This window comes from Melopsittacus undulatus, chromosome 5 (assembly GCF_012275295.1).
Source record: "Melopsittacus undulatus isolate bMelUnd1 chromosome 5, bMelUnd1.mat.Z, whole genome shotgun sequence".
Classification (NCBI taxonomy): domain Eukaryota; kingdom Metazoa; phylum Chordata; class Aves; order Psittaciformes; family Psittaculidae; genus Melopsittacus; species Melopsittacus undulatus.
Genome location: NC_047531.1, coordinates 42,838,172 through 42,861,911, shown reverse-complemented (window position 1 = coordinate 42,861,911; position 23,740 = coordinate 42,838,172). Strand labels below are relative to the sequence as shown.

Below are 23,740 nucleotides of genomic sequence, written 5' to 3'. Positions count from 1 at the left end.
AGCTGATTTCATTTCTTAAGCGCTTTTTCGTTTTCGAGTCGGAGGTGTTGCCAAGATGTCCGGGCGAGGGAAGCAGGGCGGGAAGGCGCGTGCCAAGGCTAAGTCGCGCTCGTCGCGGGCCGGACTGCAGTTCCCCGTGGGCCGCGTCCATCGCCTGCTGCGCAAGGGCAACTACGCGGAGCGGGTGGGCGCCGGCGCCCCAGTGTACCTGGCAGCCGTGCTGGAGTACCTGACGGCCGAGATCCTGGAGCTGGCGGGGAACGCGGCCCGCGACAACAAGAAGACGCGCATCATCCCGCGGCACCTGCAACTCGCCATCCGCAACGACGAGGAGCTCAACAAGCTGCTGGGCAAGGTGACGATCGCGCAGGGTGGTGTGCTGCCCAACATCCAGGCCGTGCTGCTGCCCAAGAAGACCGACAGTCATAAGGCTAAAGCCAAGTGATTACCCAAGAACACCCGGGAGGATTTTGCCTTTTTTCCCCCCCAGAGAAACCCAAAGGCTCTTTTAAGAGCCACCCACTGCATCACTAAGGGCTAAATTGCTGACATTTTGCTCAAAAGGGTTTTGAAATCAGATAAGGGTCTTTTTAGTAAGATTAATATTTTTTGCTTGTAGTTTTTTTTTTTAATGATTTCCGTCCCGCAGTCTGCATAAGCATGTATATTAAATGTTCGGGTCCTGTTGTAGATTATTGCACAGATGGACAATCCGGTGGAAATCAACTCTCCCCACCCTTTCCCTTTCACGCTGTCCCACACAGGAAATCTGCACAGAAAACGTTAAACTGCATGTAAGACGGCTTTCAAAATCAAAGGGATAAATTTATGTCCTTAAAGGGAACGATGTCCCTGGTATTGCACTGAAGTAACCATTAGAGCAGCACCAAATGCTGTCCGTGGAAGTTCCTTTCACCGTCCATTTGATGACGTTTGATGCATTGGGTGTGACTTTAAAGCTACGAGAGCATTTCACTATTTATCAAACATTTGAAAAAAACCGAAACCCTCTCGCATTTTCAGCTCTTTTTGAGAAAAGGTGGGTGGCTCTTAAAAGAGCCGTTGGGTTTAAGTGCAGTGCAGAAACTTTCCTTCACGGGGACTTACTTCTTCTTAGGCGCCGCCCTTTTCGACTTAGCTGCTTTAGGCTTAGTCGGCTTGGGCTTGGCTGCTTTGGGCTTCACCGCTTTCGCCTTGGCTAGAGTCTTAGCTGCTGTCACCACCTTCTTGGGCTTGGCCACCTTAGCCGTCTTTTTGGGGCTCTTCGCTGCCTTCTTGGCCGCCGGCTTCCTCACTTTCTTGGGGCTTTTCTTCGCTGTCACAGCTTTCTTGGGCTTCCTAGCGGCGCTAGCAGGTTTCTTGGCTGCCGGCTTCTTGGGTTTGGCCACAGCTGCCCTCTTTTTGGGGGCTTTTTCTTTCACTTCTCCCGGTTTCTTGTTGAGGCGGAAAGAGCCGGAGGCACCGGTGCCCTTGGTCTGCACCAGAGTGCCTTTGCTAACGAGGCTCTTGAGCCCCAGCTTGATGCGGCTGTTGTTCTTCTCCACATCGTAGCCGCCGGCGGCCAGCGCCTTCTTGAGCGCAGCGAGGGAGAGTCCCTTGCGTTCTTTGGAAGCAGACACGGCCTTGGTGATCAGCTCGGTGACGCTAGGACCAGCAGGCTTCCGGGCTTTGGAACCGCCCGCCGCCTTCTTCGGCTTCTTGGCGGCGACTTTGGCAGCAGCCGCCGGAGGTGCGAGTGCTGCCTCCGCAGCGGGGGCTGGAGCAGTCTCCGACATGACCACACTCTCTAAACTATACCACCACAACTGTAGAAGCAGCGGCACTCCCCTATTTATAGCAGCGCGGCGAGCCCTGATTGGTGCTTTTCCGCCAGAGGCCGGCCCCGCCGCCCTGCGCTCTGCTTCTCGGTTTGTGTTTCTTCCTCCTCAAAAAAATGTGTTTTCGTTAAAAAAACGTGATTGCGGCGTCCCGTTTCTTAGCATTCGTGCTGCGGAGAGAATGTATTTTTGTCTCTGGGCGTTTCTTTTAAGTGGGAGTTCAGATGAGTTTCAGGGAAGCCAATAATGTCCGAGTTTTGCGATTGCACGCAAAGCTGGACAGTAAAATTTTGATTTTCACTTCCAAATTAAAACTCTGATTGTGACTGCACTGTCACGGTGGCAGCGGATGCATGTTCCAGAGAGGGTTTTTCATCAAGGTAGTGAAAAATGGAGGTAATTGAGAGACATTTTCCTACCATAAATTAGCTTTGAAAACAAGCAAGTAACACAAAGTAGCCACTCAGCAGTGTTTCTGGGTTAGGAGTTATTTCCCATAAGACAGCTTCATATCTGAAAAATAATGAAACCTTTGGACATGGTGTCCTATTTAGCTCTAATCGGAGCTAATAAGAAGTAAAAGAAAGATAGTTTTCACCAGAAACGTTAATGTGAAAAACTATACTCTTAAATCAGTCAGTATCTCCAACATCTCATAGAAACATATAAAAGGTGTTTCACTGTTTCCCTCAGTATTCTGCATCCTTGTATAAATATTTTGATGAAGCAATTTCCCGTATTTTATCCAAAAGGCTTCTTTTGATTAAAGACAATACGTAAAGACATTAAATTCTATGTTGTTATTTTAAGATAGAGTTTATTTTTGTGCTTACTTTTACACTATACTGCAGGCATTTTTTCAGACAATCTGGTGTTGTGGATAAAAAAACAATAATCAAAATATGATGTGCATGTTTTCTTTCTGAAAAACAGAGGTAAGGCTCAAGTCATTTCTTTAATAATAAAATAATGTAGATTAACAATTATGTCCCCAGAACTGCTGAGAAAAAAAAATGTTTTTTTCCAACCCATGAGTTTTATAATGTGAGACAAACTGAATACACATAAAATGATTTTTTTTTCCCTTGAGATGAGTTGGAAAGTGGAGTGTCATGTTCAGACATATGTAGTACAATGTGGGAAAGAGTTTTAAGACCCTGTCAGTGGTGCTGGTTTACCATGACTAGGGTGTACCTGAAGTGTGAAAAACTGCTGAGAGATGTGATAGCACTTCATAGGGGTTTTTGTCTAGAGAAGACAAGCAGCAGAATAACATCATGTGCTAAAGTACAAAACAGAAAAATCATGTGAATTTGGAGCTGCCTATAGTGATGCTATATTTCACGGTGGTTTCACCAGCTGACCCCACTGTGAATTGTGGATTCTGAACCACATTGTCACAAAAGTGAATCTATTGGGAAGGACACATACGATCGAGAAGAAATTCCTGAGGGTTAGTTCTGTAGCATACATATTTCCTTCACATTTTGTATCATACTTTGTCCTATTCACTTGTATCATACTCAGTCCACCGGTAGCTTTACCTCTAAAGTTTTTGATTCTTTGAAAATGCATTTCCTGGGTGTAGGTTGTGCCTCAATCCTTTCTCTAAGCACCTGATATAGCAGCTCCCTCCTGGAGCAGTCAATGTGCTTTCCTAAAAGCTCATTTGTTGGTTCTCCAACATTTTGAAGACATATCTGTATTTCTTCATTTCTCGTTTTTCAATTATAGACTGTTAGTTTTAGGCTCAGCAAAGGAAGAAATGCAAACATTATCAGGTGGAGGAGACAAAGGAGGAAATAATTTTGTAAATGCCCTTTAATTACTTTAATTCCTTTAAATTAATGAGCAACTTTATTTAAAAAAGCATTACTTATTTCTAATTTTATCTTAAAGAAAAAAGATACTGAACTTTTATTTTATATGAAGTAAAACACAGAATCATATCTGTCTCCTATTTTCCCCTGAAAAATGAAATAGTCAAACAAACAGAACATCTGTTAAAATATAAAGGTAGAAAGTACTACTCACAGTGGACTGGGATATCTGGATGTGACAGAAATTTTTATAATGTCAGTCAATGAAAGGATTCACTTTTCTCCTACTCTGATATTGGACAAATGCTTTCATGAAGGTCCCTCTTTTGAGCCCATGTGACTTGGTGCTCTATAGAGTCATAGTATGGTTTGGGTTGGAAGAGACCTTCAAAGATTATCTAGACTAACCCCCTTCTCACAAACAGGGACATCTTTCACTTAGACCAGATGCTCAAAGCCCCATCCAAGGTGGCCTTGAAAACTTCCACTGATGTCGTCAACAACATCTCTGGGCAACCCATTCCAGTGTGTCCCACAACCTTCATAATCAAAAATTTCTTCCTAAGAACTGGTCTAAATCTACCCTCTTTTGATTTAAAACATTGCTCTTTATTCTGTCAATACAGGTCCTGTTGTATAGTCTTTTCTTTCTTATGAGCACCCTTCATATATAAAACCACCACAATAAGGTCTCACTGCACCCTTTTCTTCTCCAGGCTGAAAACTCCCAGTTTTCTCAGCCTTTCTTCATGGGAGAGGTGTTACAGCCCTGTCAATTTTTCTGCCCCTCTCTGGACCTGCTCCAACAGGTTCATGTCTTTCTTGTACTAGGAACACCAGAGCTCAATGCCCTACTGCAGGTGGGGTCTCATGAGAGCAGAGTAGAAGAGTCACCTCCCTTGACCTGCTGACTATTCTTTTGAGCAGCCCAACACAGGATTTGCTTTTTTGGGCTGTGAACACACATTGGTTTATGTCCAATTTTTCATCCACCAGTATCATCAGATCTTTCTCTGAAGAGCTGTTCTCAAATAGTTCATCCTCCAGTATCTCCTAATATCAAGGATGGCACTGACCAAGGTGCAGGACTTTACATTTGGCCTTGTTGAACTTTATGAGGTTCATTTGGGCATGCTCCTCAAGCTTGTCAAGGTCCCTCTGTCTGGTATCCCTTCCCTGTGTCAAATCAGATCTACCACTCAGCTTGGTGTCATCCATAGACTTGCTGAGAATACACTCAATCCCACTATCTATGTTATTGATGAAGGTATTAAATAATATTGGTCCCAGCATAGACCCATGCGGGACACCACTTATTATCCATTTCCATTTGGACATAGAGAAATTATCTATAACTCTTTGGATGTAACCGTCCTGCCAGTTCCTCATACAACAGTCCAGCCATCAAATCCATATCTCTCATTTCTCACATCCCTACCTTCCGTAAGTTTTGGCATAGCTTCCAGGAGGATCATACCAAGCACTGAGGTGAGACTGACTGGTCAGTAGTTCCCAATATCCTCCTTTTTACCTATTTTTATTATAAAGCAGTATCATACAATTTTAAAAAATTGGTGTCATATTCCCTTTTGTCCATATTGTCCTTTTGACAGAGATTTCATCTGGCTACTGTGACCTCAAATATTATGGAGAGTGGCTTTGCATCTATGTCTGGCAATTCCCTTAAGACCCTGGGATGAACCTCATCACACCCCATGGACTGGTGTATGTTCAGGTTCCTCAGATGGTCTTGAACTTGACCTTTCCTATGATAGGAGGAACTTTGCTCTCTCAGTCCCTGCCTTGAGTTTTAGTGGCTTGAGAGCTGTGGGAAAAAGAGATTACCAGTGAAAACTGAGGCAGAAAAAATGTTGAGTACCACAGCCTTCCCCGTATCAGTTGTCACTAGATCTCCAGTCTTATTTATCAGGGTGGTACATTTTTTTTAGTCTCCCTTTTCTGATCAGCAAACCTGCAGAAGCCCTTCTTACTGTTTTTCACATCTCTTGCCAAATTCAGCACCAGAATCCCTATATTCTTCCCATGATGCATGTCCTTGCTTCCACTCCCTGTCCATTTCCTTCTTGCACATAAGCCTTATTGGTCTCCTGCATTCCCAGCCTGCTTTCTTATATGTGGGAATCAAGAGCACTTATTAACTAATTAAAATATATTAAATAGCTGACAGCTCTGTTCAGATTCTTTATCCTGGAGGGTAGTTTCCCAGGGGTCTCATCTCCTAGTTCCTTAAACAACTCAAAGCTTGCTCTACTAAAATTCAGGGGTTTTGACTTTACAATTTGCCTGGCTCATATTCTTCAAGTTAATGATGATCCTGGGCCTGGGCTGCAGCTCAGGCTGACACTAATCTTGACCTCTCCAATTAGTTCATTTCTGTTGGTGAGCAGCAGGCCCAGTAGTGCTTTCCCTCTGGCTGGACTGTCTTTCACCTGAATTAAAAAATTATCCACAACATGCTCTAGGACTTTCCTGGGTGATGTACAGCTCACTGTGCTGCTTTTCCAGCAGATATCAGGTTGATTGAAATACCCCAGCAGGATCAAAGCCTCTGAGCATGATGCTTTCTGTAGTTGAGGTAAGAAAGGTTCATCAATATCCTCTCATTGACTGGGTGACCTGTAGTAAATACCAACCATGAGCTTTCCTCTAATTTTGAGAGCTTATAGCTCTCAACTCTTTATCATTATTTTTCAAAGACAACTTTGCACAAACAGTCAATTTCTTTTTTATGGAGAGGACATCCTTCCTCTTCCCCATCCTTCCTTGCTTGTCCTTTCTGAACAGTTTATAGCCATCAATTGCAGAACTCCAGCCTGTCATTCATCCCACCAAGTAAACTATGACTGTGCTGGACTTCTACTGTTTACTCAAGAGGATATATGGAGGCATCCATCTCACAGATGTAGCTGAAGAGGCAGCACTGCAGCATATGTATGCATATTTCAAAGAGGGTGATCAAGATTATGCAGTAAGCCTATAGCTGTAAGTCCCATTAACATATTTTTTACCTTGGGCTGCCTAAGGCTGTGCAGCATCAATATTTTCTAAAGCAAGTAGCCCCTGTACTGCTGAGCATTCATAATTTATATTGGCAATCTGGTTAAATTCATTCTGAGTTATGGGTGCTCCAGGTACCTAAGAAACATACATGAAGTCACAGAGTCACTCAAAGAAATTAAAATCTGCCCTTGATGTAATTGCAGACTTTGTGTGATTTGGGAGATATCTTTTGACCATAGATAATGGATTTTATTTAAAACACAATTTATTTTGTCCATGGATGATGGATTTTATTTAAAATCCAATATATCATGATGTTCTAAGCCACTACATGTTGTTACATCAGTAAGAAAACTTTATGTCTGAACAGGGAAAGGGTTATGACTGCATACTGTTCATTCTCCAGAAAAGGATTCTTCACCATTATAAAAGGGTTTTGTATTCATATAGATTTAAAACTCTCAAATAGATCAGTGACTCTTAAAATAAGAAATCCATTCCCAGAGATATGGATGGCGTTAAGCAGAAAATGTGGTTATTACAAGAGGATTCACAGATACAGCTTTCTTCTTTCTTAAAAGTAGATATTTCTTAAAAAATATTTACCTGCAATATTCAGATTTTCTTTCTTACTTTTTTTTCCTTTATTTTTCTTTCTTTTACTTTGGTTAAAAGCAAGAGAGAAATCGTCTGAAACTGCAGAGTTTTTGATAGCTTCCAATCTTAGTTAAGTGATAGGTCTAAGAATCAATTCAGATCAAGCAGTAGTCAATCAGTCAAATATAAGGTTCTTTATTAGTATTTAATGTTTCAATATGATATAAGCATAATATGTATGAAAATGTTACTGTACTGGATGAATTTATATGTGTATGTTAATGGTTTAATAAAAAGGCCAATGTTGCTAATAGGGAATGTGACTTCAGGTAGAGACAAAGTAGCCAGTCATGACTCGTCCTTTCTGTTTAACCCATTCCTTTTATAAGCTGGAAGGACCACTGGGTACGTAAAATCTGATATATCTGGAAAATGTGTACATGAGCTGGATGACAGAAGGATGTGTAGAATGGAAACTCTAGGTATCACTAGAATATTACTAATTGTTCAGGCAAATGTCTGAGATTTTTGGAGGGGAACTTGAACATATGAAATAATATATTTCAATGCCACCTAAATGTGATATGTCCTTTGCTGCTGCACACTCCATGCATGTCTTCTGGGATCTCTCAGTACAGCATGTTTGAACTGCTGTTGCTTACCCTGCACATGGGAGAGCAGCAGCTCCTTCCCACTGTGGTTTACTCTGAAGAAAGAGGCAGCTCTTTTCCCTAGGCAGCCCACTCCACAAACAGCCTCAGCAAAGGTGCTGCACCACATGGCCAAGTTTTCATTTGTGTTTCAGGACAATGAGCATAAAATGACTTCTGCCTCCCCCCCTGAAGCAGTGTGGGTCTGGTTTTTGTCATGGTGAATTAAGAAATGACAAACCTATAACAGCACACCTTGTTCCAGAACTGAGCTGTCCTGTATGGTCTCTTACAAGCCCCAGACAGCTCAGGCAGAGGTTGCGTGGCTGAGCCACTTCTGAGCTGCCTGGTGCCTTGGCTCAGATGACCTGTCATAGGTGGGGGATAGAAAGAGTGCAATCAGCTGCAGTACTTCAGATATGGAAGACAACAAAGCTACCTTTCATCCTTGTGGGATGTGATAAATGAGCAGCACACAATTACAGGTAGGCACTGAGAAGAAAACTGAGACACTGTAAAGATGATATCCATGGCTCCTTCATGAACATTTTGAGGTTGAGAATACCCATGCATTTCAAAAGGAGCTGTGATTGTCTCCTAGGAGATTCCCAGGAAGTCATAGTGGGCTTTTTGCTTCCAAGAGCCACTTTGTTTGTTTGCTGTAGTTCCTAATCCCTGTTTTGCCCTTCCTTTTCCTCAGAAAACAACTGTTCCAGGCCTTGCGGATTACTCTGGAAGGTTCCCTGGCAAGGTTGCTCTGCATGCAGCCCAGTATTCAGAGAATAAGTGAATCTCATTGTCCTGGTTTCAGCTGGGACAGTTATTTTTCTTCCTAGTAGCTGCTGCAGTGATCTGTTTTGGCTTTAGAGTGAGAACAGTGCTAATAATACACCAATGTTTTAGTTGTTGCTAAGTAATGTTACTCTGATCAAGGACTCTCAGTCTCATGCTCTGCCAGTGAGGAGGGGTATGGGAAGCCAAGAGAAAGCCGAGACAGGACACCTGACCCAAACTAGCCAAAGGGTTATTCCGTACCACAGCACACCATGCCCAGTATATAAACTGGGCAGAGTTACCTGGAATGCCATATTGCTGCTCAGGTTGGCCTGGGAATTGGTCAGCAGGTGGTGAGCAATTATATTGTGCAGCACTTGTGTTTTCTGAGCTTTCCTGTGTCTTTTTCTTTTTTTTTTTCTTTCTCTTTTACTTTTTCCAGTTCTCTTCACCACCCACCCAGGGGTGGACGGGGAAAGTGAGTGAGCAGCTGTGTGGGACTTAGTTCCCAGCTGGGTTTAAAACATTATCATCTTTCACAGAATGAGATCAACAAAAGGAGTTTATGTACCCCTAATTTTTAATTATTCATGCTCTTAAGCTGGCTCAAGAGTACACCAGCTGCCCTACCTGTCAGTAGGACTACTGCAGAGAAAAGTGTGAGGCCACCACTAGCATATACTTTCCTACAGGGTACTGTCAACTATCACTTGGGCATACAGGCATTTGAGGCAGGCTGTCAGTGCCCCACAGCTTTGGTTCACAGCTTCTTTGGGATGTCTTTCTCTCCTCAGGATGTCATGCGTTTGCATCACTATGTCACCTCTGCCACTAGCTCTCTGCTTTGTCCATCTCTTTATTATTGCCTGACTGCACTCAGACAACTGAAGCAAGGTAGTGAGGATGGTAACTATCATCTGTTCAGTCAGATGAGGAAGTAATCTGTCTTCTCTGGTGCTTAAGAATACCCACCACAAGTTTCTTCTGTCTCTGTAGGCTGACCATAGTGATGTTCAGTGCATTCTTTGGCTGAGCTGCTACAGCTCAAAATCGTGATTCGATGCCACAAATCAAAAAACAGGGCTTTTGAATAGGCAAGGAAGAGGTGAGTGCTACGTGCTCAGTAATGACAGGCATCGCTTCCATGCTGCAAGAAAGAAATGGAAGAGTGGGGATGAGAGAGTGCTGCTATGTAGCAACTTCCTGGGGGCAAGTGGAATAACAAAGAGGAGGCACCTTCAGATGGGTGAGGTAAGCAGGCAAAAGGACAGAAGGAAAGAGGAAGGAAGGACAGAACAGACCAAAGGCCACTCTTGTCAACACCTATGATACTTTGCAGTGAATATTTGTGGAAGCAGATACAATATTCAGCTGTGTCACTCTAAGTCAGCAATAGGTCACTTTTGTAGAAATCACGGGGAGCCTGCCTTAATATTATCCCACCATTAGGTATATGAGGTGATGGAATGTTAAGCTATAAAAAGTGATCTGTGTAGTCTGATGTCTCATGGACTGCTTGGAAGTGGGTGAGTTTTTATGTCAATCCTTTTACCTGTGCTACACTACATGGGGACAGATGCGTGTTTGTAAAGGGAGAGATTCTATATTAAGTCTAATTTAACTCCAGGAAATACATTCCTAGGTGGACAAACAAGTTCAACAAAGTTTGTGGGGGAGCAGCAGGAGGGGGCTGCCTTGCAAGGGCAGGTTAACTGGGAGGCAAAATGGACAGCAGGGCAGGCAGGGCCATGCTGAACCAAGAGGGACACAACCCCGCAGCACCCACACATGGCGAGCGGGCAAGAAAGAAGCAGTGACTGGGCCACCTCTTCCCTGACTTGTCAAATGTCCTGATTCCTGATTTATGGCATTGAATCAGGATTTTGAGACCAAGCAACTGACAGCCACAGCCCTGGATCATTGGGCAAGTCCACAGGGATGAGGCTGGGATGAGGTCATGCACAGGTATGGCATGTAAAGTAAAACCTGAGCCTAAATTCAACCCCTAAGCAAAGAGGTTAAAACCAGTGGGTGGAAGGAGCAAGCCACCTTGGAGTCTGGCAAAGGAAAAGGGAGAAAAAAGGCCCTAGCAACAAGAAGCATGTTGTCCTTATGGAAACAGAGTTTGTATACAGAAGTACAATCAGACTGCAATAAAATCTGCCCGTACACGGTTCATGTTATGAATAAAGCATTTTTGCTCTATGTTGCCGGCCCAGGGTTGGATTTTCTGTTGCACAGAACTGGCACACAGAATTTCCCTTCCAAATGTCAGTCTGCCTTCAGGGAATCAGTTCTTCCATAAGAACTGAAATCACAACAAAAAGATAGGAGAGGGATAGGCCCCCTGGATATCTCTGTGGGCTGTTCCTGTGGGAAAGAAGGGGCTTTGCAAGAGCAAAAGGGTGCTAAAATCCCTCTTTTCGCACATACAAATCCCTTTATTTGTCTCAGATACTTTCCCATTTCCTTTGTCATCAGGTTGGTAGTTTCTCCCCACCCTCACCCCTCCCCCGCAGCAATGAGTTCAGGTTACCTGTTTTCAGCTTCCTATACAATTTAGTTCACATCTAGAAAGACATCAAACTAACCTTTGTGGCTTGTATGTTTTTATTTCCTTACACTTGTGACTGCCAAGGAAAGGTTGATAAGCAAATTACCCAGGAAAATTCACTGATAGTACTTGAGATTTGATTTTTTTTTTTTAGGATGTCTTCTAATGCTGATCCCAGCTGTTTCTCATCACTTTCCATGGTACTTACTTTTCTCTCCCAGACAATATGCAATACACACCAGTGTCTATTAGGGAGAAGATACTGGCAGGAAATAAATGGTAGAGAGGTGCCACATGTCTGAAAAAAAAAAAAAAAAAGGGAAGAGGGTTTTAATTTAGATCCTCTTCAACTCAATAAAAGAAAATCTTGGAATAATACAACTTTCTAAGAGCAAAGACAGTATGGGGGTGGCTTCTGTGGGAAGAGCAGCAGCATGTGAGAATACACAGAGCCAGTGTCAGCCAGCTCCAAGATGAACACACTGCTGGCCAAGCCCAACCCCAAATCTGTCAACAACTGTGGTAGCACCTCTAGGATAAAGTATTTAAGAAGGGGAAAAAAATGACTGGGCAGAAGCAATTTCCTCAGGAGAGGAGAGGAGTGTATGTGAGAAAAACAGCTCTGTAGACACCAAGGAGGAGGAGGAGGTGCCCAAGGCACCAGAGCAGAGATTCCCCTGTAGGCTGTGGTGCAGACCATGGAGGGAGAGGCTGTCCCCATGTACCACTAAAATCCAGTAAAATAAATTCTCCAATCAGAATGACAGGTTAGAAAACTGATATGATTTTATTGCAGTATTAGGTGCATGGGGGAATCACTTCACCTATCATGCACACCAAGAAGAGACAGTTTGCAGCTTACATATATTTACTTCCCGTATGAAGACAGGCCGAGAAAGTTGGGGCTGTTCAGCCTGGAGAAGAGAAGGCTGTGTGGAGACCTCATAGCAGCCTTCCAGTATTTGAAGTGGGCCTACAGGGATGCTGGGGAGGGACTATTCATTAGGGACTGTAGTGACAGGACAAGGGGTAATGGGTTGAAACTTAAACAGCAGAGGTTTAGATTGGATCTAAGGAAGAAATTCTTTACTGTTAGGGTGGTGAGGCACTGGAATGGGTTGCCCAGGGAGGTAGTGAATGCTCCATCCCTGGCAGTGTTCAAGACAAGGTTGGATGAAGCCTTGGGTGATATGGTTTAGTGTGAGGTGTCCCTGGCCATGGCAGGTGGGTTGGAACTGGATGATCTTAAGGTCCTTTCCAACCCTAACTATTCTATGATTCTGTTATTCCATTATATACATAATCATCATAATTTGTGAAGTTCCCACACAGTTCTCATTGCATGTAGTAATTTGGGTAGATACGGCCAGCCACGGTGAATTCAAAGAATGGTCTTTGCTGGTCATGGTGGTCACCTGGGGAGAAATACCTCATTTTACCCTTTTATGGACATCTGTTATTCAAGGACATGGGAGTGCTTGTTTAGTCTCGCCAATTAACTACATGTTCTTGTTTGGGCAAATTTGTGATCTAAGAGGCTCCTCTAGCAGTTTTCTCTTGCAGCCATTTACATATTTCTCTTCCTCCTTATTGAAAAAAGAAAGATTCTCATATATTTGAAGGAAGACATCTGGTTCTTCTGTTGCATGCCTTCCTTGAGAATCCTTTCAGCCTTGTCTGTGTCTCTACACACAATGGAATACTTGTTTAATCTGACATCACATGCAGCCCATGAAGGTCCATAGTGGAGCAGATCTCACCTGCAGCCTGTGGACGACCCCACATCAGAGGAGGGGATGTCCAAAGGAGACTGTGGCTCCGTGGGAAGCCCACACTGGAGGGTGCTCCTGGCAGTGCATGTGGCTCTGTGGAAAGAGGAACCCACACCGGAACAGGTTTGCTGGCAGGACTTGTGACCCTGGGAGGGGGGGGGGGGGGGGGGGGGGGGGAACCACGCTAGAGTAGCCTGCTCCTGGAGGACTGGAACACTTCATGAAGAACTAAAGTCAAAAGGACTGACTTTGAAATAATTCATGAAGAACAGTCCCCCATTGGAGGGATTCCATGCTGGAGGAGGGGAAGAGTGTGAAGAGTCCTCCCCCTGAGGAGAAGAACTCTCATTCCCCTGTGCTCTTGGATGGGAGGAGGTAGGGATGTCAGGAGTGAAGTTAAGCCCAGGAAGAAGGAAGGGGTGTTTTTAAGATTTGGTTTTATTTCTCATTATCGTACTCTGATTTGCTTAGTAATAAACTAATGTCCCCAAGCAAAATCTGTTTTGCACGTGACAGTAACTTGTGAGTAATCTCTTCCTGTCCTTATATCAACCCAGGAGCCTTTTGTGGTATTTTCTCTCTCCCATCCAGATGAGCAGGGGCGTGACAGAGTGGCTGTGGTGGGTACCTGGCATCCAGCCAGGGTCAAACTTCCGCAGGTGGCTTTCCTGCCAAATCTGTGTGCGTGAGTATGACGGAAGGGACAGTGTGTGCGCTCCTCCCAGATAATCTCCCCCTTGTATAGCCTGGGGGAGAGACTGATCCTCTTAAAGGCATAGTGCCGGGCTGCCTATGCAGACTCTCCAGTGGCACACGGAGCGAAGGGACTCTAAGGTTTCCGGGCAATCCGTTGGCTGCGGGCTCTGACGGAGCCTCCTATCCGGCCCCGGCCGGAACTTCCTCCACTGCCCTAGGTGTGCAAAGGGCTCAGGACTGCAGTTGTAGCAATATAAATTCTGGAGCTCAAGGAAATCGTGGAGGGAGGCTAGGGATCTAGTGTTGTAGTAAGCTGCCGGTTGGTGCCCTGAGCCTTACCACCCCAACACAAACATTGTTCTGCTTTTCCCCGAAACGAACCACACAGAGCCCAACGACTCACACACAACCCTGCCCTTCCAGCTTCAGACTCGCCTGCTACTGAATCTCATTCTCCTCACCGCCCCTTTCCCCCCTGTCCACCTCCTCTCAGCATGGCGACTGCTAGGAAAGACTCCTTCACACAACAGTCTTACTTCCCTGATCCAGTTCTCTGTTTCTTCCCTCTTGGTAACGGTGCAGGTGGCAGCCGTCGCTTGGCGCAAAGCGAACGCTCTCCGGCTGCTCCGCCGCCCTGGAATACGGCTCGGCTCTGGTCAGAGGAGCATGCACTGGAGAAGCGAGGACAGGCATCGAGCCGCAAGCGCCACCGCTACCAATCCCCGTCCTCCAGCAGCTGCTCAGGGCCGGGCCGAGAGCGCCGCTCCGTGAAGTTCTCACTCAGGTCCAACCCAACGTTGTAATTGTGAAGATACAGGTCTTGGCGCCCGCACCTGCCCTGCTGGGGTATTTATTGGGCGCGGAAAACCGGGGCAATGGAGGAAGAGCCCGAGCAGAGATCAGTACCGCAGGCAGGGCTGCGCGGATCTAGCAAGAGAACGTCTTGAAAGCGCGTCGGTTTGCTTTCTCCTGTCCCCCACGAGAACGCTACCGGAAAACTATTCCAGCCTGAAGCTTTTAGTCGGAACAAAATCGCACGGTCATCCTGAGACGTATGTGCTTTCTATGCTCCCAGCTCACAAATATCCTGTGAAGTGTTTCACAGAAGAGCAAACACCGGCTACCGGGAACACACTTACATAGGACATTAATGGGAACATCTCCACAGATTACCATTTAAATCCCTCTCCCTGCCCGAAAGTGAAGTGGGTTCTACGGCTGTTTCAGTAATCATGAAATATATGCCCCTGTAAGAAACACAAAACGTATTAACAGGAATTGGTTACCTGTATCTGTTTCCTGAAACCGGCAATATTTTTACTTTATTCCCTTCCTGAAAAACCCACAGAATGCAGTAAGTCAAAGAACCAGCTCTTCTACTGAAAAAGTGAGTGGCTCTTAAAAGAGCCTTTGGGTTATCTAGTCCTCGCAAATAGAAGACACTTTATTTGGAGCTGGTGTACTTAGTAACTGCCTTAGTACCCTCGGAGACTGCGTGTTTGGCCAGCTCACCAGGCAACAGGAGGCGTACAGCCGTTTGGATCTCCCGGGAAGTGATGGTGGAGCGCTTGTTGTAGTGCGCCAAGCGCGAGGCTTCGCCGGCAATCCGCTCAAAAATATCGTTAACGAAGGAATTCATGATGCCCATGGCCTTGGAGGAGATGCCCGTGTCAGGATGCACCTGCTTCAACACCTTGTACACATAGATAGAATAACTCTCCTTACGACTTTTACGACGTTTCTTGTCACCTTTCTTCTGGGTCTTGGTCACCGCCTTCTTGGAGCCTTTCTTAGGCGCAGGAGCAGACTTCGCCGGCTCAGGCATTCCTACAGGACAACCACCTCCAAAATACAATGAAGGAACCGAAACAGCACAAGAGTAAAGCTCCTATTCGCTGCTGCCCCTTTTATAGAAGTGCCGGCACAGCAGCGGCTCAATAGTGCTGCATCGTCATTGGCTAGAAATGCCTATTCAGATCGTCACACGGCCCTGAAATCTGCTATTGGATGCTTCTCGATTCTCGTTCCCATTGGCTGTCAAAAACTAATCGTCCTTAATAGCCTATCAGAGAATGCGCTGCAGCTCTGCCCGAGCCAGATATAAACGGACTGGCGGCGATGACTAGGAGTGCGTTGGTGTGAGAGGTGTTGGGTGTGTTTTTATTGAGCTGCTGGGGAGATGTTTGGGCGTGGGAAGCAGGGCTGGAACGCGCATACCAAGGCCAAATCGCGCTCATCGCGGGCCGGACTGTAGTTTCCTGTGGGCTGCGTTCATCCCCTGCTGCGGAAAGGCAACTACACAAAGCGTAGTAGGAAGTAGTATAGCTGCTAAATAATGCCAGATGTATTCATTATTATTTTTGTAGTTATTGGCTTTATTTATTATAGAATGCATTTAGGCACTATATAATCCACCTACTTTCTCTATCTGGGATCTGGCTATGTGAGGTCTAAACTGAAGGGCCGCAAAACCAAGTAATTGTTGTACTGGTAGACGCTTTTATGAAGACAATACTTGAATGTGCTTTACCAAAATTTAGGGTAAGCAGGTAGATAGTTTTGAAAATATGTGTGCATATACAGTATGAGAGTGTGAAGATCTGCAGCCTCCTGTAAGCTGTACAGATGGGTTCGTGGTTACTTCAACATTACCTAGGTTTTACAACAGCAGAATGGGAGTGGAAAGTGAAAATGCCTGCCATCAAGAGGCAAAGAGAAATCTGCTTCTTCCAGCCCAGGACTGGGACCTCTTAACGACCCTGAGGAGCAGACCCTTCGGGTGCCTCAGTAAAAGTCAGGTACCAGTATCCAACACCTACCCCAACCCCGGAGGGTCAGGCTCCACATTCTTCCTCCCCAGTCGCCCTTGGAGAAAGTGGGATGTGCTGTTTCTTCCGGATTGAACAGTTGTCTACACTTTGAAATTAATTATGTAGGAATTTTATTTCTTCGTTGTGCGTTTTATTCCTCGAGCGAGGGAAACAGAGAAAAGAATCAAAACACTTGAAGGGTTTTTAATATCTATTAACCAGTATGGGATTTACTGTGTGATTTAAACCCAAGCGTTTAATTTGGGTATGCTAACAGAAGGAGAGCTCAAGGTGTAAGCTGAAATATCTCCTCTCTGAGTCAATGCAGCGAGTGGTGTGTAACAGAGGTGACGGTCCCCACGAGGAAGCCTCGTTTTTTTTCAGATTACTAAACCCTCCGGGTTTATAGGTAGGGCCGTGGCAAACGGAGACTTTCCTGCCACCCATGTCAGTGCCAGAGACGGGGATTTAAGGACTGATCCTCCTCGAAAGGCTACTCTGCTCCGCGGCATCCTCCAACCCTCGTTCACTGCCATAGGCACCTGGGAACCACGGGGAGAGGTAAAGAAAAGGGTCGGATGTCTCCGAGAGGAGCAGAGTTTCTTTCATGATTTAAAAATCCTTTACACTTTTCCGCCGACTGAGGTGGTTTTAACTCATTCGTTGTCAAGAAATTATCCTGTAGGATAAGTGGAGTCCATATTATTCAGTTCAGAGAAATGCTGTAATTCAGTCCCAGAGCTTCTGAAGCTTCCCAATATCCCTTTTATATAATTTTATACCCTGTGCTATTTCCTGCTGAGAAATACGTTCTCTCAGGCAAATGTTACCATCTGGGGAATGCTGTGGAAAAAAAAAAAAGGTGGGGGGAGGAAGAAACTACTTTCCTGCCTTTATGGTGTGGCGAAAAGTGTTAATTCCTCTGCTCGACTGTATCAGCATTTCAGAAATGCCTATTGTTGGATTTTTGTCCCGCTGATAAATGCACAATTAGAAGCTGCTGTAAGCCTGAAGTACAACACATACACATGTCAGGGGAGGGGTTGCATGACATTTAAGTATCTGTCAAGGCTAAAATTCCAGGAGCTAAATATGCCTTACACCCATGTAACCATTTCACTTCTTCAAAGGGATCTGTACTAGCAATTTCTAAAGGCAGAGTTTAAAAGCCCCTGCATATAGGGAGCAGAACAGATTCACATAAATTGTTTGGGCTTCCTGAGCCAGCTGAGCCCAATTCAAGTAGGACTAAAGTGCAAAAAATTTGTGAATTTTACTGGTGATTAAAATTCCATGGTGTCCTGATAGTCCATTCACACACAAAATGCTTATTTTCTAGTTTTAAAGTACAAGTATGTCTAGACTTACTTCTGTGTTAAAAATTAATTGAAGGACCTTTGTCACTAACACTTAGTATCACTTTTTTTTACAAGGAATATTTTTGGAACAACCTCTCCATCTGGACAGGCTATTTAATAATTCTTTGCAGTCAGCAAAGAAACACAAATCAAACCCTAAAAAAAAGCCTTCCACCTACATAGGCCTCTGATTCTGTGATCCCGGAGAAAGGAGCCATATCTGCTAGTGTTTCTTCCTTGTAGTTGTGTGAGCTGGGAAGGTAGAAAAGTTGTTCCCAGCTGCATTCCCCTTCATTTCCAACTGTTTTCTCCAGTGAGATGTGTGTCACATCTAGACCTGAACTGTGCTGTGATGCAGCACATTCCTGAGACCAGGTTTTCAGAGCACAAGGACTCTTTTTCCTTGAAAATCTGCACCAGGCACATTTTCATTCTTGGCCCAAAGCATTATATCCAGGTTTATATAAGACTACATCTTTTTCTGCAGCAAATACCGTCTCCCTCAATGCTAATTATTTTTTAAATATATTCTTTTATACTAAAACTGAAAAAGAAAGTCTGGGAAACCAACATTGCAATAATTTATAATCTCTGCATACTAGAAAAAACGATTTCATAGATAGGTGGGAAGATATTGCTTTAGTCAATTAAAAAAAAGAAAAAATAAAAAAAGCAGGAAGGAGTATAAAATTGCTAAATCCAGTGTGTGATTTGTTCAGGTTGTGGGTAAGATACAGCACCTACTTCATTTTTCAGTTTTTCTGCCCAGTCAGTTACTTGTTTGCCCAGCTGATGTATTTCACTTTTGCAGAAACAAACTCACAGTTTTAATGATTAAAATGATGATTAAACGATATAACTTCTTCTGTAGGGTATGCTGATCTAGAATAAATAGAAATCTTTGCAAGAATGCTACTAATATTATAATTCTGTTACAAATAAGACAAGGGAACTTTTGTAGCTGTTTAGATTGTTTTTTCAGGATTCTTTATGGCTGATTATTTGATACAGGGGAAAACTAAATTAACACTACTAATTTGATATACAAAAAAAAGTTGCTGATATAAAACTAAGTATTTTGACAAATATACTTTGACAAAAATAAATATACCCTGTATTTCAGTTGCTGTGATTGAAGAGGTATTTTGAAGATAGATATGGAGTCAGGTAAAAACACAACACAAAGAGCCTGTAGATTATGTATTTTAGCATTTTCCAGTGCTGAGAACTTTTAAAATTAATAGTCTTGATTAACACTCATAGATAAAGTAATTGAAGCCTTAGGTCACTGAGAGTAAACTTTTTGATAAAACTAATGCTGCTAACACAGAACTAGATGAATCTGTCAGATATGAGTGGAATAAAGAAGATAAGGACCAAGGAAATAAATCCAAGAGAATGAGATAACTTCAGAAGAAGAATAGCCCAGCAATTTATGAAACCAATAAGAAATCAAGAGACCACTGACCAGACTTAAGTGCTTGGACTTGAGGATTGAGTGCTGGGTGGCAGAGGTATAACTGGGGGGTGTGATCTGCAATAGGGGTCCTGCTTTGAAGCATCCACCTTCAGCTGCTCTGCATATTGGGTAAATAAACCACTTATTTACACTGTAGATTGGAGACTCATATTCTTCAAGGAGGAACCTGGGGATGAGCCCTGTTGAGGTGGCATCTGTTTAATTCCTACCATGGTCTGGGTGGCTGCAACATGATTCCTACTACACTGGGATGATGTATTTGAAAACTGTGCCATCTTACTGTTGCTGGGTGATGTTACATGGGCAGAGTGAATTTCAGAATACAAAGAACACTGCTTTGAACTGAGTAGGAAAGAACATTAAAGAATATGAATGATTGAAGAATATGCAGTCATATAATTTTATATTCACAATATTTTATTTATTAATTTTGAACACATCCTCCTGTGTAATTAAATTGTTGTTTGTTACTCTTGCTAAGACTAAATTCTACTACTTTTGCCTCTGCTAAAAAGTACACCAAATTTTCCACAGTAGTTGATTTTTTTTTTTTTTTTGGTCATTGGGAGACTTTGGTCTCAGCATGGATAGAAAAATAACAGAGGTGTTAGAATAAGATCTGATGATGTGTGTGCACAGGCTGAAATGCTATGCCCACATTACAGACCCCTAATATTTTCTTATACTGACATTGAAAGAAGTAACATTTTATGTGAAGAGTTTCATAAACAGAGAAATAATCTCACATACCAAAACAGACCTTTTAAAAAAATTAAGGATACTTGAAAGTTACTGTGTGTCATGGCTTAAGCACAGCTGGTAATTCAGAACCACACAGATGCACAGCTGCTCTTTCACTCTCCTCCCTCCCCTGCTCTTGGTGGGTTGGAGGGGAGGGGAAAATTGAAAGAATATAAACTCATGGCTTGAGATAAGAGCAGTCCAATAACTGAAGTATAACACAAAACTATTACTACTATCACCAATAATAAACCCACAAGGGATGCTCACCATCTGCTGAGACTCAGCCCAACCCAAGCAGCAATCTGGGCCTTCCAGGTAACTCCACCCAGTTTATATACTGGGCATGATATACTGTGGTATGGAATACCTTTTTGGCTAGTGTGGGCCAGGTATCCTCTCTCTACTTCTTGTGCCCCTCCTCATTGGCAGAGCATGAGACTCTAAAAAGTCCTTGATCAGAATAAGCATTACTAGCAACAACTAAACCACCAGTGTGTTATCAGTATTGTTCTCAGACTAAAGCTGAAAACACTGCACTGCACCAGCTACAAAGGAGGAGAAAAAAAATGGTTACAGTTGAACTCATGACACTGTGAAAGCTACGTTTTGAGAGCAATGAACTGTACACAACAGAGCATACAAAAACAGGAAAGGCAAAAGGAATGTGGATGGATTCCTGAGCTGGGAGGCCAAAAGGCACCACTGAGATCCTACTTTAATTCAGGTAACAGTAATGCCCTCTGATAGTTGTAGTTAAAACTACAATATTATTTTATACATGTATTTTATTTTTTTAGGACAACATAACTGAATTTGACTTCTACATGATTACAGAGAATAAAAACCACTGTCAAATTATTCTCATGATCATTATCCCTATCAGAAGATGAGCATTTTTGGTATATATTTTCTAGAACTCCTTTCTAGTGACCAATGTATTCCCCTAAATAATAATAATAAAATAATCTAGATGCTGGAATATACCATGGTTTATTTATCTCTGTAGGTATTGAACACATATACAGAGGCTTGGAACGTACAGGCTCCAATTCTGAGTTTGTATTAAGATACTTGGAGAACAGATCTCTCAACTCTATTTGAAGCTGCTGAAGAACAGAATGTGGAGGATACTTCTTCCCACTGGACATAAAAATCGATTCTGAGAGGTCCCCATCAGCCTTCAAACTGAAATTAACTTTGATAAATTGATGACAGATTTGAGAGAAAGATACAGCGTTTGTCTATGTACTTGTACTAAGAAACAACATGCAGTCAAGTACTTGAAAGATCTCCTTTTGTGATTCTGTGGTCTGTGTATGAACACAGAATATGCTTGAATTTCAGGATTATTCGACCCAGTTTGAGGGAAGGTGATAGTGGCTTTAATCTCCATCTAGAGCAGTATCCAGCACTGCTGTAGATGCAGATTTTCAGGGAGTCAGTGATTCAGAAAGCTTTCAGTCTGAGCCTGAAAGATTTTAAGGCTGATTAGTACCTTTACGATAAACTCCAATAGCTCACGAAGTTAGCCCTCATTGGTTAGTTTCTTAGTCTTTAGCAGCTTTAATGCTATGAATGACCTAAAAATACAGGAAGGGTCAGAGATGAAATGTTTTCTTCACTTTTTTTTTTTTTATACAAGGGGAATATTATCTACCTGAAGCAGTCATAGGGAGAAGCTGTGCAAAAGATTTTAAAATGTTAAAAAAAAAAAATCACATGCACAGTAGAATTATTAAGAAAATTGATTAAAGTACGTAAGTTTTAGAAAGGACTTCTGTAATGTATTGATCACTGTGATGCTGGTAACAACTTATTAAAATGAATGTCACTTATTACTACATAAATTATTTTATAGTAGAGTACACTGGAGACACACCTCATTCTGATACAAGAAATAATTAAAAAAAATGTCCGAGCACCATAAAGCGGCAAATGTTATTATAGCAGTTAAAACGTTGCACATGGATAAGTTCCCATGAGTAATTTACTTCCTGCCTTTTAACATTCAATTCACAATGCACAAAACATGAACATACTTAAAATCAATAGCAATGTATTGCACAACATAATACTCAAAACAGTGAACTGTAATAACTTCATAAAGAAATTATTGCCTAGAAATCAAATTTAAAGAAAAAAACCCAAATCTTTAGTTATAAGTAATTTGATCCCAGATACAGTCTGTTCCCTAACACAGAAAACTGGAAAATATTTTCTCACAATCTGAAGTGGCACTTGAAAAATTACTTCGAACTAAGGTTCCACGAAAAACTATTAATGGCTAACTTGACTGAACAGCCCTTTTATTGAAAATGTGGGTGGCTCTGAAAAAGAACCCTTGGATTAAAACTGTCGGTCTGAGATATTTTACTTGGAGCTGGTGTACTTGGTGACGGCCTTGGTACCCTGGGAGACTGCATGTTTGGCCAGCTCACCGGGCAGCAGGAGGCGCACAGCCGTCTGGATCTCCCGAGAAGTGATGGTGGAGCGCTTGTTGTAGTACGCCAGGCGCGATGCCTCGCCAGTAATGCGCTCGAAAATGTCGTTGACAAATGAGTTCATGATGTCCATAGCCTTGGACGAGATGGCCATGTCGGGGTGCACCTGCTTCAGCACCTTGTACACGTAGATAGAGTAGCTCTCTTTACGGCTCTTCTTGTGCTTCTTGTCACCCTTCTTCTGGGTCTTGGTCACCGCCTTCTTGGAGGCCTTTTTGGGCTCAACGGCGGACTTAGCTGGCTCTGGTGTGGTAGCAAGCGCCTGTCTCACAGATCCCAAGAGCAAGAAACTAAAGATCAGAGAAAGAAACACAGTGTACTGATTTGGGGGCCACATCCTTATGGCACTCTCTTGCAAATGAGCAGCATTCCCGTTGCCTACTTTCATTGGTCAGAGATCGGCAAAACGTCATAACGCGCCTGTGCCAGACTTTTATTGGTTAGAATTAGATTCAGCTCCTGATTGGCTGGGCAGAGAAGGCCTACTTCTCAGCCTATCAGTGAAGGGGCGAGGTGGGAGAGCGACGCTATAGCTGAGGAACGCCGGCAGTTTTCTTTGTTTCGGTGTTGGCGGCTTTTAGGATTGACGAGCTTAGTGACTGAAGATGTCCGGGCGAGGGAAGCAGGGCGGGAAGGCGCGTGCCAAGGCTAAGTCGCGCTCGTCGCGGGCCGGACTGCAGTTCCCCGTGGGCCGCGTCCATCGCCTGCTGCGCAAGGGCAACTACGCGGAGCGGGTGGGCGCCGGCGCCCCAGTGTACCTGGCAGCCGTGCTGGAGTACCTGACGGCCGAGATCCTGGAGCTGGCGGGGAACGCGGCCCGCGACAACAAGAAGACGCGCATCATCCCGCGGCACCTGCAACTCGCCATCCGCAACGACGAGGAGCTCAACAAGCTGCTGGGCAAGGTGACGATCGCGCAGGGTGGTGTGCTGCCCAACATCCAGGCCGTGCTGCTGCCCAAGAAGACCGACAGCCACAAAGCCAAAGCAAAGTAAATGTAAGGCTTTCCTTTGTGCTGCACGTTTCCAGAGAAAAGAATTCAAAGGCTCTTTTCAGAGCCACCCACAAAATCATGAGAGAGCTCAATTATCCATACTATAATTACGCCGCTTTATATGAACTACTCAACCCTTGTTTTTGTCTTTA

General features: G+C 43.7%; 5 protein-coding genes across 5 annotated transcripts; 2 read left to right on the top strand and 3 right to left on the bottom strand.

Annotated features, from left to right (window-relative positions):
• The first annotated feature begins 17 nt into the window (after positions 1–17).
• Positions 18–627, top strand: LOC101878540 (histone H2A-IV). The gene has a single exon (XM_005140066.3). It carries the CDS (start codon positions 56–58, stop codon positions 443–445), a length of 390 nt encoding a protein of 129 aa, XP_005140123.1. The 5' UTR covers positions 18–55; the 3' UTR covers positions 446–627.
• On the top strand, positions 29–23,687 carry LOC101874189 (histone H2A-IV). Its single transcript, XM_034063236.1, has 2 exons — positions 29–55; positions 23,200–23,687. The coding sequence occupies exon 2, from the start codon at positions 23,200–23,202 to the stop codon at positions 23,587–23,589; it is 390 nt and encodes a 129-aa protein (XP_033919127.1). The 5' UTR covers positions 29–55; the 3' UTR covers positions 23,590–23,687.
• LOC101874701 (histone H1.11L-like) lies at positions 833–1,791 on the bottom strand. Its single transcript, XM_005150283.3, has one exon. The coding sequence runs from the start codon at positions 1,773–1,775 to the stop codon at positions 1,104–1,106; it is 672 nt and encodes a 223-aa protein (XP_005150340.1). The 5' UTR covers positions 1,776–1,791; the 3' UTR covers positions 833–1,103.
• Positions 15,090–15,565, bottom strand: LOC101874531 (histone H2B 5). The gene has a single exon (XM_005150282.3). It carries the CDS (start codon positions 15,524–15,526, stop codon positions 15,146–15,148), a length of 381 nt encoding a protein of 126 aa, XP_005150339.1. The 5' UTR covers positions 15,527–15,565; the 3' UTR covers positions 15,090–15,145.
• Positions 19,891–23,659, bottom strand: LOC101867989 (histone H2B 1/2/3/4/6-like). The gene has a single exon (XM_031049969.2). It carries the CDS (start codon positions 22,980–22,982, stop codon positions 22,464–22,466), a length of 519 nt encoding a protein of 172 aa, XP_030905829.1. The 5' UTR covers positions 22,983–23,659; the 3' UTR covers positions 19,891–22,463.
• Positions 23,688–23,740: the final 53 nt, after the last annotated feature.

Excerpts from the sequence above, each read along its gene's own strand:
- LOC101878540 (XM_005140066.3), top strand. The coding sequence starts at position 56 with ATGTCCGGGCGAGGGAAGCAGGGCGGGAAGGCGCGTGCCAAGGCTAAG.
- LOC101874701 (XM_005150283.3), bottom strand. The coding sequence starts at position 1,775 with ATGTCGGAGACTGCTCCAGCCCCCGCTGCGGAGGCAGCACTCGCACCT.
- LOC101874531 (XM_005150282.3), bottom strand. The coding sequence starts at position 15,526 with ATGCCTGAGCCGGCGAAGTCTGCTCCTGCGCCTAAGAAAGGCTCCAAG.
- LOC101867989 (XM_031049969.2), bottom strand. The coding sequence starts at position 22,982 with ATGAAAGTAGGCAACGGGAATGCTGCTCATTTGCAAGAGAGTGCCATA.
- LOC101874189 (XM_034063236.1), top strand. The coding sequence starts at position 23,200 with ATGTCCGGGCGAGGGAAGCAGGGCGGGAAGGCGCGTGCCAAGGCTAAG.